Source organism: Bufo bufo, chromosome 6, assembly GCF_905171765.1.
Source record: "Bufo bufo chromosome 6, aBufBuf1.1, whole genome shotgun sequence".
NCBI lineage: Eukaryota > Metazoa > Chordata > Amphibia > Anura > Bufonidae > Bufo > Bufo bufo.
Window position 1 is genome coordinate 52776963 of NC_053394.1, and position 15498 is coordinate 52792460.

At 43.9% G+C, this 15498-nt stretch overlaps 1 protein-coding gene across 1 annotated transcript in view; it reads right to left on the bottom strand.

The window, feature by feature from the left end:
* LOC121003906 (alpha-2-macroglobulin-like protein 1) overlaps positions 1-15498 on the bottom strand; it is a 172680-nt gene that overhangs the window by 117414 nt on the left and 39768 nt on the right. The window contains exons 5-9 of the mRNA XM_040435848.1: positions 14873-14893; positions 13898-14051; positions 13721-13805; positions 12427-12556; positions 5240-5363 (exon numbers count right to left, since the gene is read on the bottom strand). Of these exons, the coding sequence (XP_040291782.1) occupies positions 5240-5363; positions 12427-12556; positions 13721-13805; positions 13898-14051; positions 14873-14893 (514 nt within the window). The remainder of the gene's footprint in view (positions 1-5239; positions 5364-12426; positions 12557-13720; positions 13806-13897; positions 14052-14872; positions 14894-15498) is intronic.

Below are 15498 nucleotides of genomic sequence, written 5' to 3' on the forward strand. Positions count from 1 at the left end.
ACAAATTACACACACATAGCTCTGAAGCACACACCATATACGTGCACACAACCACCTTATATATACACGCACTCAGCACTGCTGCATGCACAGCTGACACATTACACAGCTCCGATGCAAATACACTCATCTATAATAAAAACTCGCATTTATGTATACTGACACCTACTGCCCACTGACGCCCCAGAAGAAAGCGAGAGCGAAACCCAGGACGGGCGTTGCTGGCATGCGGTTTTAAGATTCTGATGTGCGGGAGCGGTCAGCCCTACCTGAAGCGCCGTGGACGCCGGCCCTGCCGAGAGGCCCTAAACAGAAAAAGAGGATCGCACGCTGCGAGGAGGCTTCCCAGGAGCTGAAGAAGAGAGGAAGCCCCGGCCGAGCCCAGCTGGGCAGGCCGGACAGACGCTGCCCCCGGCCGATGAAGCTGGAGAGCCGTACCTTACCCGGAAGTGACGTAGGCTGGGAACCCCGGAAGTGACGGAACGGGCTGGAGGCAGAAGCATGACGCGGCCGTCCTCATGGTGAGGACGCGAGGGAAAGATATAGTCAGCAGCCCCGCCCACAAATACAGGCTGTAACCAGCCTTAATACAAGTCTATGAGGCCATACTGTACCTTAGTAAATTTCTATGGAATATTGCATTTGGATATTGCATAATACAGTATTTTGGTGGTCACAGAGGCACTATTCGAAAGCGCATTAAGTGCTTACAGCTCCATGTATCACCATAAAGGTTTTGCGTGAATAATCATAATGTATCACAATCTATTTGGTAAGATGTAGGTATTACAAATAGGCATATACTGTGTATACTTCAAGTGAGACTTCATGCATACGAACGTATTTTCTTTCCGTATCCGTTCTGTTTTTTTAGCGGATCGTATGCAGAGCCATTCATTTCAATGGGTCCGCAAAAAAACGGAAGTTACTCCGTATGCATTCCGTTTCTGTATGTCAGTTCCCGCAAAAAATAGAATTTGTCCTATTATTGTCCGCAATACGGACAAGGGTAGTAGTGTTCTATTAGGGGCCAGCTGTGCGTTCTGCAAAATGCAGAATGCACACAGACGTCATCCATTTTTTTGCGGATCCGTTTTTTGCGGATCGCAAAATACATACGGTCGTGTGCATGAGCCCTAAGACAAAGACCTGTACCTGTGCAGTCATGAAATGGTTATGCAGTGTCCTGAAACACACTGCTTAATACTGTGATTGTGTTTCATGTAAAATGTGCTTGTATAGGAGTTCCAATAAAGTTGCATAGGGAGGGGGAGGTTCTAACAAGCCTCCCAGGGCTGACTCCGCCCTGCACACAGCACAGAGGAGAAGGAGAAGAAGGTCATGGTGTGGGTGATGTCTGAGGACAAAGCTGCACCTCAGCAGCCATTTTGGAGAGTTATCTAAACTCCATAGTTAGTTCCATGCACCAGCCCATAGAAGGGAAAGATTACAGAAGAACCAGGCAACTCAGAGAGGGAGGGAGAATATTGGCAAAGAAAGGTAACTGTCGTTTATCAGGCTCTAGTCTCCTCATAATCAAGGAAAGAAAGGCCATCTGTCAGAATATAGTAATCCTAGAGAGGATACAGAAGTATATGATTATACAGTACAGCAGACATAGTATATCCCTCCGGCCTGGAGAAATAAGGGAGAAAGATTGATTGTCATAGAAAACTGCCCCTTATGCAACTTCTGGGAACTAATCTGAATCACTGTAAAATCTGCCTTGCTGTAAATAACTTTTGCGCACATTGATGACCTTTGGATCAGCTTCAGTACAGTACTGGGAGTTTATTAAGAAACTTGGTCTCCTTATTCCACTTTATCTCCTAACTGCACCTAACGCTGCGGGTGCAACGAACAACACAGGGGCCCAGCCACCAAAGCACCATAAGCGTACCCATTACCATCAAGGGCACCTCAACTTCCATCTGGCTGGTGTTCCCTGCAATAGAGAGTGCCCTGGAGGATTTAGTGCTGTCTTCCTCATCACTGCATGCCCACCCAGGGAGCTGCAAAACCGTGAGTACGACTACTACCCCCATCAGCCCACTGTGCACTCACATACTGCCCTTGGGGTCCGGTCCGCTGCAGTTACAAGGATGTCAATGGCTGCATGATTTTGAAGATAATACCTTAGTTTTAAGTGGCAAAAAGGAATCAAGGTATAGGGCGAGCACTCAACACTTGGACCAGATAGATGGCAATACAATAAAATTTATTAAATGACAATGGTATAACACGTGTACATATACCTTGAATCTACAATTGAAATATAAAAACAAGATTAAAATAACAGTACAAATCCTAAATAATATAACCACAGTTCAGGATAATAATATCGGACCCTAATGTAAACCACGTAAAAATAATGTGTATTTGAATTGCAACACTTTGGTATCCAGGGTACACAGGAAATATATGGTGCTGCGAGTTGTGGGGATAAATCCGATGATAATGGTGTCCAATATTAGAACAGCTGACTCTGCAGCTCCTACTCCTGTGAATAGGCGTATCTCAATGTCCTGGGTTGCAAGTAATACATGATACACATTCACCTTGCTGGATCAAAATGACATACCCGTCCCATAGGTTTCCCAGATGGAATTGTCCTACCTCCGTTGGTATGGCTCGTCGGTGTCTCCACGGACGTGAGCGGGAGGTGAGCGGGAGGTGAGCGGGAGATGGGCACAAGGTGAACGGCGTGGGACGCTGTCGGCGTCTAGTTCCTGGCTCCTGTGAATTGCTGGTCTCAGATCTCGCGAGATTCCAAGCGTAGTCTGTCTCCGGGCAGTGAAGAGCGGTAGTTGATAAGTAATCAGCTCTCTGTCCTGGATATCAGGCTTCTTTAGTTAAGCTTCTCTGCATGGCCATGCATAAGTTGCGGAGATATTGCTTTCACAGGTGTGCGGCCCAGACGCGTTTCGGGAACTCTTTCCCTTCGTCAGTGGTACGGCAACACCTGTGCTACTCCGCTTTTTATATTAACAGCTAGTGCCAAAACCAGGATCACTGGATTCACTTGCAACAACCGAAAATCGCATGCGTTTTTTATATATGCGGTTTTGATGCGGTTTTTTTCGGGACATGCGTTTTTTTGTGCTTTGGATTTCTTGCATTAATCTATATGTCTTATAGAGATCTGATTTTAGTTATATATTGCATGCCTGGGTTACTGACATATTTCTGAAAAAACAGCAGCATCACTTCCTAATATGGTGTCAATTATAAAACTACAAGATAAAGTGACACAAATAATAATGCAAATGTAACTGTAGTTCAAATATCTGTTAATATGTAGCTAGCCACAGTACAATATTAAACTATACAGCTGTAATAGTTTGTACCTATGGCTTAAAAATGGATAGATATATGCCGATATATAAATTTAAAAAACATAAATAATTAAAAATGTAAAATAGTAGATACATAAAATGCTAAGAATGGGATAAGTCTGGGGGACAACATAAAAGTGTGCACTCTGGTTAGATACAGATATTTCAGAAGAGACTTCATGGGATATAGTCTCTGAATTTCACTGATGTTATATAAGACTGGGGGCCCACGTCCGAGTCCACGACTCAGTGTCGCTAAACGGCCTGACTGAGTCGCAGGAGTCGGAGCGGGGGCACCCAGTCTATAAGAACCCGAAGATTTCCAGCTCGGCATTCAAACCCACTGGCAACAGTGACCCAAATTGGTAGATATGTCTAGATTCTATCCTCGACATCTGTTTGATGTAATTACCACCGCGCCAATGTCTATCTACCTTTTCTAAAGCTGTGAATACCAGGCCTGAGGGATCTTTATTATGTATCTCCTTATAATGTTTAGATAGACAATGTTTGTCGTATCCCTTCCTTATGTTGGCTATATGTTCAGCCAGCCTGGTTTTCATAGGGCGTTTGGTCCTGCCTATATACTGTCTCCTGCACGGACACTGGATTAGATAGATCACACCTGTTGTGTTGCAGGTTAGGCAATCCTTGATCTCCCATGTATGATTATTTTGTGTTGAGGAGATAATAGTGGTTTTTCTAGATGTGGGATTGACCTTGCACGCCATACATTTCCCACATTTAAAAAAGCCTTTTAGGTTCATCCAAGTGCCCAAAATTGTATTATCTTTTTTCATTGATTTGGGTGCTTTAATGGATGGAGCTATTTTTAAACCTAAATTAGGAGCCTTAGTAAATACTAGTGCAGGAATCGTTGGTAATAGATGGCCTATCTTTTTGTCACTTTGAATATGATGCCAGTGGGTTTTGATGATCTTTTGTAGCCTTTTATAACTATTGTTAAATGGAAGGACAATTTTATTATTAATGACCTCACTATCTTGTATTGTCTCAGTCATTACTATCTCATTTGTAAAAAAGGTACTTCTATCCAGTTTCCTAGTCTTCTCCATTGCTGTGTTAATCACCTTTTCAGGATATTGTCTATCTATAAATTGATCTCGCATTTTGGCCGCTTCCTCCTCAAAATCTTGGTCTTTTGTGCAGTTCCTTTTTATTCTGCGGAATTGGCCATATGGGACATTCGTCAACCAAGTGGGTAGATGGCAGCTGGAGAACTGGATAAAACTATTTTTTGAGGTCGGTTTTGAGAATGTATTACAGATGTACCTTCGTTCACTCACTTTTATTTTTAAATCCAAGAACTCAGTTTCTTCTGCAATATTGACAGTGAATCTCAAATTAAGCTGGTACCCATTACTAATTTGGGTGTTAGCAGATTTGCCATTTTTTGATATTAAATTTTCATGCGTCATGATAACTTCGCTGCTCAGTAGGGGACACACTCCTGTGAACCTGCAGACTATACAAATATTAAAGAAAGTCATAAAACTGAGAGACCAAAAAGATCTGTTGAGGAAGAAGCTCTGTATAATATAAAGAGAAGTATTATTCTGTCACAAGACAAGGAGCTACACCAAGTGACTTGACTTCTGGACTCTACTCTTACACTTATTATTGTCTTTTTCAACTTTCCTTGGTTTTCCATTGCCTCTCCCTCCTCCTGCATTCTCAGCCTCTCCATGTGTCCAGGGATCATTAGCTTCACCTCACCTGTGCACAAGTAGCAACCTTTAGCTGCCAGTTCCCCTGGTGATTACTACCCTGTTAGCTATACCCTTGCTGTTATAAGGTGCTCAGAAGTTGTGATAGCTTTGAAAGAGCATTACGTTCCTGGACCATAATAAGTATTTCTGCGTTGTAGTAAATTGAGTTCTCACCTGTCCCCTCTTCTGTAATAGTAACAGTTCCTTCCAGTGTTATTGGCCTGTACATATATGTGTCACTGAAAAATTGAAAACTGGAAAGATTCATAGTGTTTGTGGAGCAACCCAGACGATCCAACTAAAAAAGACAGATTTTAATCATGTATAAGACAAAACTATTTATATAACATACATAAAAATAGTAATTTTTTTAAAGGGTCATGGAGGAGAATGATCCTTTATCAATACATTGGCAATGGCTCAGGGGGTTACATTTGTCTCTGCCTGTAACTCTCTAGCGGTAGACAACTGCAGATATGGTACTGTAATATACAACATACTAGTAAAACCAAGGATGACATAGCACTACTGAATGACTGGACATTGGTACCCAGCTATATCAATAATCTGTAAAGTCAATAAAGTGTCAAATTGGGAATGTAAAATGGAGAACTTAAAGGGTACACTTACAGCCCATTTGTATTGTCATAAAGCACCTGGAATGAAAATTTAAGGAACTTTACAAATTGTCTTCATTAAAAATATTCTACCATTTTGAATCTATGCCTTATATGCAGTCCTAGGCATCTCCATGGTAACAGACTACAAACAAACCCTGTGTAGTCTGACCCTACAGTCATACTCTCTTTCATCTGTTCTCTACTTCTTTTTATTAAGCATGTAGCAAGTAGAGATGTCGCGAACATAAAATTTTCCGTTCGCGAACTGCGAACGCGGCTTTCCGCAAATGTTCACGAACGGGCGAACCGGGCGAACCGCTATAGACTTTAATAGGCTGGCGAATTTTAAAACCCACAGGGACTCTTTCTGGCCACAATAGTGATGGAAAAGTTGTTTCAAGGGGACTAACACCTGGACTGTGGCATGCCGGAGGGGGATCCATGGCAAAACTCCAATGGAAAATTACGTAGTTGACGCAGAGTTGGGTTTTAATCCATAAAGGGCATAAATCACCTAACATTCCTAAATTGTTTGGAATAACGTGCTTTAAAACATCAGGTATGATGTTGTATCGATCAGGTAGTGTAAGGGTTACGCCCGCTTCACAGTGACAGACCAAACTCCCCGTTTAACACATTGCAAACAACAGCAAACAGTCCATTTGCACAACCGCAAACTCCCCATTTGCACAAGGTTGGATACCAAGCTAGCCATGTCCCGTTTCTTGTCCTCACTGACGTCATTGAAGGTCTCTTCCTCCACCCAGCCTCGTACAACACCAAGGGTCCCTGAAAGGTGACAACAAGCCCCCTGGGACGCCTGCTGTGGTTGGTCTTCCACCTCCTCAAAGCCACCTTCCTCCTCTGACTCCTCTTCTTCAGACTCCTCTCTCTGTGTTGCCGCAGGTCCAGCAATCGACGACAAGGCTGCTTCTGGTGGTGATGGTGACCACAACTCTTCCTCTTCATGCTCATCTACGGCCTGATCCAGCACTCTTCGCAGGGCACGCTCCAGAAAAAACGCATATGGGATGAGGTCGATGATGTTGCCTTGGGCTTGACTGACCAGGTTTGTCACCTCCGCAAAAGGACGCATGAGCCTACAGCCATTGTTCATGAGCGTTCAGTAACGCGCCCAAAAAATACCCAGCTCCGCAGAGGCTGTCCTCTTTTTTTTTTTAATTAAAAAAATCTGTTCTTACCAGTTTAATCTCTGTTTTGTCCCCTATCAGGGGCCGGTGTGGTGTATGGAATAGATTTTAGGAACCGGGAAATGGAAAAGGATGCTTGGTCGGTCCTCTTACTTCCAATTTGGGGCACTGCGCGTGCGCCGTGCAATGTACTGTGCTACCCGATATGAGTGGTATGTTAAGTAGTACTATTCCTATCAGTTTAATCCCTGTTACGTCCCCTATCAGGGGACGTGTATGGAATAGATTTTAGGAACCGGGAGATGGAAATAGATGCTTGGTTGGTCCTCTTACTTCCAATTTGGGGCACTGCGCGTGCGCTGTGCAATGTACTGTGCAATCCCAATATGAGTGGTATGTTAAGTAGTACTATTCCTATCAGTTTAAACCCTGTTATGTCCCCTATCAGGGGACGTGTATGGAATAGATTTTAGGAACCGGGAGATGGAAAAAGATGCTTGGTTGGTCCTCTTACTTCCAATTTGGTGCACTGCGCGTGCGCCGTGCAATGTACTGTGCCACCCGATATGAGTGGTATGTTAAGTAGTACTATTCCTATCAGTTTAATCCCTGTTACGTCCCCTATCAGGGGACGTGTATCGAATAGAGTTTAGACAACCGCAAAGAGTTGTCAATAGTTGACACACTCATGACATAAATTTTATTCCTCTATGCATCAATCTTGGTGTAGTGATGACTGTGCTCGTGCGCACGTTTGGGAGATTGCAGGCGATGGCGATTTTTCAAAGCCTATGGTCATGCTGAGGTAGTTCAGTGACAGTTAAGTGACCCAGAAAACAATGATTCTGCAGTATGGGCCCATTGTTGGACTAGTAGGCTTTAATGATCACCTTAGATCACAAAGAAAATTAATGTTTTTTTCTATGCAAAATTATCCAGCCAATCGCTTTTGGTCTGTTCACAATAAAGCAACGACCTTATCATCTGGGGTGTGCCAACATTGCCATTGCCAACACACTCATAGAGGTGATACACAAGCCCCTTCACCACAACAAGGTAACGATCACGAAGGGGAATTGACACATGTATGTGCCTTTTTTTTTTGTTTTGTTTTTGCAGCCACAGTGCAGCACCAGAGGCCAGAAAAATTAGGCATGTACACATGCCTGAAAAACTAGGAATTGTTGCAGAAAGTGCAAGTAAAACATTGCGGCTTGAACCCTAGTTGGTGGCGGAGAAGTCACGCAAGTCATCCGGCATGCAGAGATTAAATACAGCAGCGTGTAGACCATTTTTAGCCCAAGGCATCTCATCAGGCCTTTTTTAGTCAAATGCATCCCCCACTGTCAGTCCCTTCGGGATCCATGCCTCATTCATCTTAATAAAGGTGAAGTAATCTAGACTTTTTTTACCTAGGCGACTTCTCTTCTCAGTGACAATACCTCCTGCTGCGCTGAAGGTCCTTTCTGACAGCACACTTGAAGCGGGGCAGGCCAGAAGTTCTATCGCAAATTGGGATAGCTCAGGCCACAGGTCAAGCCTGCACACCCAGTAGTCAAGGGGTTCATCGCTCCTCAGAGTGTCGATATTTGCAGTTAAGGCGAGGCAGTCTGCTACCTGTCGGTCGAGTCGTTCTCTGAGGGTGGACCCCGAAGGGCTGTGGCGATGCGTAGGACTTAAAAAGCTCTGCATGTCCTCCATCAACAACACGTCTGTAAAGCGTCCTGTCCTTGCCGGCGTGGTCGTGGTAGGAGGAGGATTACTTTCACCTCTTCCCTTGTTAGATTCCCGTTGTGCTGTGACATCACCCTTATACGCTGTGTAAAGCATACTTTTTAACTTGTTTTGGAACTGCTGCATCCTTTCTGACTTCCGGTAATTCGGTAACATTTCAGCCACTTTCAGCTTATACCGGGCGTCTAGTAGCGTGGCCACCCAGTACAGGTCGTTCTCCTTCAGCGTTTTTATACGAGGGTCCCTCAACAGGCATGACAGCATGAAAGACCCCATTTGCGCAAGGTTGGATGCCGAGCTACTCATGTCCCGTTCCTCGTCCTCATTGATCTCATTGAAGGTCTGTTCTTCCCCCCCAGCCATGTACAACACCACGGGTACCAGATAGATGACAACGAGCACCCTGGGATGCCTGCTGTGGTTGGTCTTCCTCCTCCTCAAAGCCACATTCCTCCTCTGACTCCTCTTCCTCAGACTCCTCTTGCAGCGTTGCCGCAGGTCCAGCAAGCGATGCTGATAAGGCTGTTTCTGGTGGTGATGGTGACCACAACTCTTCCTCTTCACGCTCATCTACTGACTGATCCAGCACTCTTCGCAGGGCACGCTCCAGGAAGAAAACAAATGGGATGATGTCGCTGATGGTGCCTTCGGTGCGACTGACTTGGTTTGTCACCTCCTCAAAAGGACGCATGAGCTTACAGGCATTGCGCATGAGCCTCCAGTAACGTGGTAAAAAAATACCCAGCTCTGCAGAGGCTGTCCTAGCACCCCGGTCATACAAATACTCGTTGACGGCTTTTTCTTGTTGGAGCAGGCGGTCGAACATTAGGAGTGTTGAATTCCAACGTGTCGGGCTGTCGCAAATCAAGCGCCTCACTGGCATGTTGTTTCGCCGCTGAATATTGGAAAAGTGCGCCATGGCCATGTAGGAACGCCTGAAATGGCCACACACCTTCCTGGCCTGCTTGAGGACATCCTGTAAGCCTGGGTACTTATGCACAAAGCGTTGTACGATCAGATTCAACACATGTGCCATGCACGGCACATGTGTCAACTTGCCCAAATTCAATGCCGCCAACAAATTGCTTCCGTTGTCACACACCACTTTGCAGATCTCCAGTTGGTGCGGAGTCAGCCACTGATCCACCTGTGCATTCAGGGCGGACAGAAGTGCTGGTCCGGTGTGACTCTCTGCTTTCAGGCAAGTCAACCCCAAGACGGCGTGACACTGTCGTATCCGGGATGTGGAATATCCCCTGGGGAGCTGAGGGGATGCAGTTGATGTGGAGAAAGACGCAGCAGCAGAAGAGGACTCAGCCGAGGAGGTTAGCAAAGAGGATGGAGTAGGAGGAGTAGATGAGGTGGCAGCAGGCCTGCCTGTAAGTCGTGGCGGTGTCACCAACTCACCAGTGTCACCAACTCCTCTGCAGAGCCACGCATTCCATGCTTGGCAGCCGTCAGCAGTTTTACCCAATGCGCAGTGTACGTGATATATCTGCCCTGACCATGCTTTGCAGACCAGGTATCAGTGGTCAGATGGACCCTTGCCCCAACACTGTGTGCCAGACATGCCATGACTTCCTTTTCCACAATAGAGTACAGGTTGGGGATTGCCTTTTGTGAAAAAAAAATTCGGCCGGGTACCTTCCACTGCGGTGTCCCAATAGCTGCAAATTATTTGAAGGCCTCAGACTCATGCGTTGATTGGCGTGCTGTCTGGCTGACCCTGGGTGCTGATACGTGCTGTCTGACTGTGCCACTAGCTCCTTGCGACGACCTCCCCCTGTTTCCAACTCGTCTCCTCCTCCTCTCTGTCTCCCCATCTGAACTTTCCCCCTGTTCTTTTTCTCTTCGAGCGGGCACTCACGTGACATCCACGGACACATCGTCATCATCAACCACTTCACTTGTATCTGACAACTCAGCCAAGGAAGCAGCAGCGGGTACAACATCATCATCATCACACCGTACGTCCATGTGTGTAATGCTGCCTGACTGAGACATATCCCTGTTATCTACATCCTCTGGCAATAATGGTTGCAACTCATTTCTTCCAACTGATGTGTAAATAACTCCTCTGACAGATCAAGTGAAGCAGCTGTGGTGCTAGTGTTGGTGGTGGCGGCAGGCGGGCGAGTGGTAACTTGAGAGGTGCCTGAAGCTGCGCTGGAGGAGGATGGTGCGTCAAGGTTCCGAGCGGAAGTTGTAGAAGATTGGGTGTCCTGTGTTAGCCAGTCAACTATGTCCTCAGAACTTTTCGAGTTCAGGGTATGTGGCCTCTGAACACTGGGCATTATTCTAGGGCCAAAGGAAATCACAGCACCACGACCACGACGGCCCCTGCGGGGTGGCCTGCCTCTGCCTGTCATTTTAGTTTCGATTAGTGGTACTATGCGTGCAAGCTACTGTAACACCAGATATGAGTGGTGGGCACTGGCAGTAGTGGGCACAGTACACGCTGTGGGCCTGACACACACGCTGGCAGGCAACTGCAATTATATTACAGTGAAAAAATTGTTTTCTTGTTTTAAATGCAAGCTACTGTGACACCAGATATGAGTGGTGGGACTGGGCACTGGCAGTAGTGGGCACAGTACACGCTGTGGGCCTGAAACACACGCTTGCAGGCAACTGCAATTATATTACAGTGATTATTTTTTTTTACTGTTTTAAATGCAAGCTACTGTGACACCAGATATGAGTGGTGGCACTGGGCACTGGCAGTAGTGGGCACAGTACACGCTGTCGGCCTGAAACACACGCTTGCAGGCAACTGCAATTATATTACAGTGAAAAAATAGTTTTACTGTTTGAAAATGAAAGCTACTGTGACACCAGATATGAGTGGTGGCACTGGGCACTGGCAGTAGTGGGCACAGCGCACGCTGTGGACCTGAAACACATGCTTGCAGGCAACTGCAATTATATTACAGTGAAAAAATAGTTTTACTGTTTGACAATGAAAGCTACTGTGACACCAGATATGAGTGGTGGCGCTGGGCACTGGCAGTAGTGGGCACAGTACACGCTGTGGGCCTGAAACACACGCTGGCAGGCAACTGCAATTATATTACAGAGAAAAAAAAAAAAGCAGACTGATGTACTAGCCCTAAAAAGGGCTTTTTGGGGTGCTGTCAAGACGCTGTCCTTACAGCAGATCAGATGAGTCTTTGAGGACTGGAGTGGACACAGAACACTGGCCTAGCTAACGATTTCCCTATTAAATCAGCAGCAGCAGCAGCACTCTCCCTGCTCTCACTAACACTGCAGCTTCCGAATGAATCTAAGATGGATGCTGTCCTTGCTTTTTGATAGGAGGTGGGAGGGTCTGGGAGGGAGGGTATGCTGCTGATTGGCTGGAATGTATCTGCTGACTGTGAGGTACAGGGTCAAAGTTTGCTCAATGATGACGTATAGGGGGCGGACCGAACATCGCATATGTTCGCCCGCCGCGGCGAACGCGAACAAGCGATGTTCGCCGGGAATTGTTCGCCGGCGAATAGTTCGGGACATCTCTAGTAGCAAGAAGTAGGGTACAAATGGATGGCAGCATGACTGCAAGAGCAGAATGCACAGGGTTTATTTGTAGTCTGTTACCATAGAGATGTATTGGACAACATAGGAGCTGTAGACATAAAATAATAGGAGATTTTTAATTTATTGTTTGTGATACTGCTTCATTTTTACTCTGTTGGATGGATCTAACAGTTGGTTATTAAGGTAGACAAAGTTTAACTGAATAACTATAGATCATAGCCAGTGTTGTATAATAAAGGATTTTGTGCTGAAATGTATATTTACACAATTTATTTTAAAAAAAATCTGTATTTGGTTTACAAGCTATTAAAGATCTTACCTTTCCATTGAAGTTAACACAGGTGCCGGGGGGACTAACATTTGGGGGTCCAAACAGGTGGGGCATTCTTACTACTTTTTGACACAAGCTACCCTTATAAGTGCCCTGAACTGGTTTCCCGTATGTGTACCTGGAAGAGAAAACATCACATAACAATAAAAATGAAAGAATAATTTTGTGAAACATTCTATTTGGGGGAGAATTTATTAAATACTTGCATTTTATGCCAGTCTTGGATATCCCCTGAGTACCCTCCAACAATCCATGCACGTAAACTAAAATCTTAACTAGCTCATTTTAGAGTTGATTGTAGTTTTTTGGCTTAAATGATGGTTAAACTTCTGGGGCTGACCCACGCTACTGCCCCCTTTTTGGTAAGTGGCGAGGGTGACTTAGAAACGCCACTTGTGCCTAGATTTAGGTGCAATGACATTTGAAAAGTTGCAAAACTGGAGTTTCAACCTTTTTTACAGCTGAAAACTGGCTTAGGCAGGATGGTAGAATCAGACCAAAATGTCTTTACATACTTTTAAAAGCATTCTAAACTAGTGGCTATATTTCTTGTGTTGCTTCAGGGTGTATGGGTACTAATACAATGAAACCACTTGGAGACGACCTACCAAATAGCATTAAAAAGTGGTCATCTACAGAAATAGTCTACTCAAAGAAAATGACAAGTTTGTATAATGAACTGTGGAACTAAAAATGTGTCATAGTAGCACATCCGGTCTTCGGAGGGTCTTCTCAAGAAAGTGTTCTTTTGTTGTAGTTGTAATATTATGTACACTGGAACCTCCCCAGAAGATCACCTCTTTGAGATTATTTCCAATTTACACAGCATCTTTCTGTGACTAAACCACCCACATAGAAGATCAATTCTCAGTGCCATTGATTGTAGTTCATCCTAAAAACGTTCTTGCTGTACTTACAAGGGTTTATTTATGGCATGTATTTGCATCCATGTTTTACTGTGTTTTCCATTTTATATATTTTTTTTTTTTAAATGTCCAGAGTCAGACTCGCTCTTAAGAGTATCATAGGATCCTCCAGTAGACCATTGCTTGGACACAATGATGGGCCCCAATGGTCTAACAGAAGGCAAATCTTTTTAGAGCTGACTTTAGAGCCCATGCAGTCTATTTTCTTTTACCAATCTATAACACTAGGCAGTTAGCTTCAAACTTCTCTAGAGGTGGATGCAGACAACCAAAAGTTTATATTTTAAATCTATGTCTATTTTGGAAATTTGGAAATCCTTTAGATCAACTTTTAATTTATAAAGCAGTTCCCTTACCTGCCACATGTCTTTACTGGAAATGCCTGAGTACTTTTAAGTATACTGTTAGGCAGCTCAAGGATGACTTCAAACTTTGGCAGCACTATACCATAAAGACAAAAAATAAAAAGGCTAGTAACAAGCATAATATTGCAGAGTAATAACCTGTTTAGATGACTTTATAACATTCCTCACCATATTCTTCCACGTTGAAGGTATGAACCTTTTGATTTACCCGAATAGAATATTCCCCAAATTGGGGTTCAGGGGAAAGAGAATAAGATAGGTCAGCTATTCCCTGGGTAAGACTGACGTTCAAGAACTGACCGATCCTGTTCTTTCTTGGGTCCTATAAGTGGAAAAGAGATATCTCTGTATTGTTAAAACACCATCTTGATGCTCATCCCTATGGCGGATTGTTTGTAAATGACCATCTAGAAAAAAAGAGCAGTGGTGTGCAAATGCAAATGACTAAAAAAATTGTATGCTTCAGTTTTCTAAATGATAAACTCTTTTTCATGGTTCTGGATGTGAAGCTTTCACAGTAACCAGTAACATTCTGACACAAGTGGAGAACTTTCTTACAGCCAAAGCTCCACTTCCAAGACCATGGCAAAAACTGGGCAATCAGTGAATAGAAAATAAAAGTATTTTAGTATATATTTTTTGTCTAAATTTTGAATTTGCACATTACTGAAAACTGTTTTTTGGGGTTGGACAAACCCTTAAAAACAATAACTGTTAGACCTTGTTGCTACTTCCTTAGGCTTGGATCAAAATGACACTGGCTTCTGTTTGGTCAGGTTTCCAGTGGCAAGTCAGCCGTGTTACTTTAGCCAGAGGTGGACATTCGTACTAGAGGACCCTCTGCAAAAACAGTATATGGGTCCCTTACCCTCTAAAACCTCATTGTAGATCACTGCCCCTGATTCCTGCTGTCAAAAACACTGTAAACATGATGGCCACCATCAATAGCATCTGTTTGATAACAGATTTGTTATGCCTGTCATGGCTCAGAAAACATTGCTGTGGTGTGAACAGAGCCCTACTGCAAACAAATCAATATATCCTGATGAAATATCAATACATTTCTCACCACCAAGTGTCCATTTATAATTGTAAATGTATTTCTACCTGTTATAGAGTTAATACACTTTTAATTTTGATTACCTGTAATTCTACAAGTGGAAGCTGAAAAAGAAAAATAATGATAAATAAAATGAATAGTGTTAGTACACAATTATTCTATTTGCAATTATTAAATGTCATGCACAGTGTTTTGAGGACTATATATTAAAGAAGTTGTCCCACGAAAGATAGTCTGCAGTTTTCAAACTAGCATCTGGATCTGAATACTTTTATAATTTCATGTAATAAAAAATTTTGCATAACCACTAAGTTATTTAATACAATGTATCTGTATAACGCAACCGCCTCCTGAGCTGTGATAGGGAAAATGCTGCAGCAGAAAATACACCCCCCCCCCCGAGCTGTAGCAGAAAGGACACACCTCCTGAGCTGTCAATTTAAAATACATCTAATAGAGCAATTGGAGCAATGAATGGGGAGATCTCTGGATCCATGTGAGGTACAGGGCTGGTTCTAGCTTCATTAGAGATTGTCATTTACTATATGATGTCTGATTTTCATTTTTTACATTAATCATGGGATAACCTCTTAAAGGCATTATAGAGAAACTTTAGCAAGGCTTCAAGCCCCCTTTTGGGCTGTAATTTGTGACTTTTTTATGGTTGATGCCACACTTGCCACTTTTCAAAAAAGTGAAAGAGAGTGGT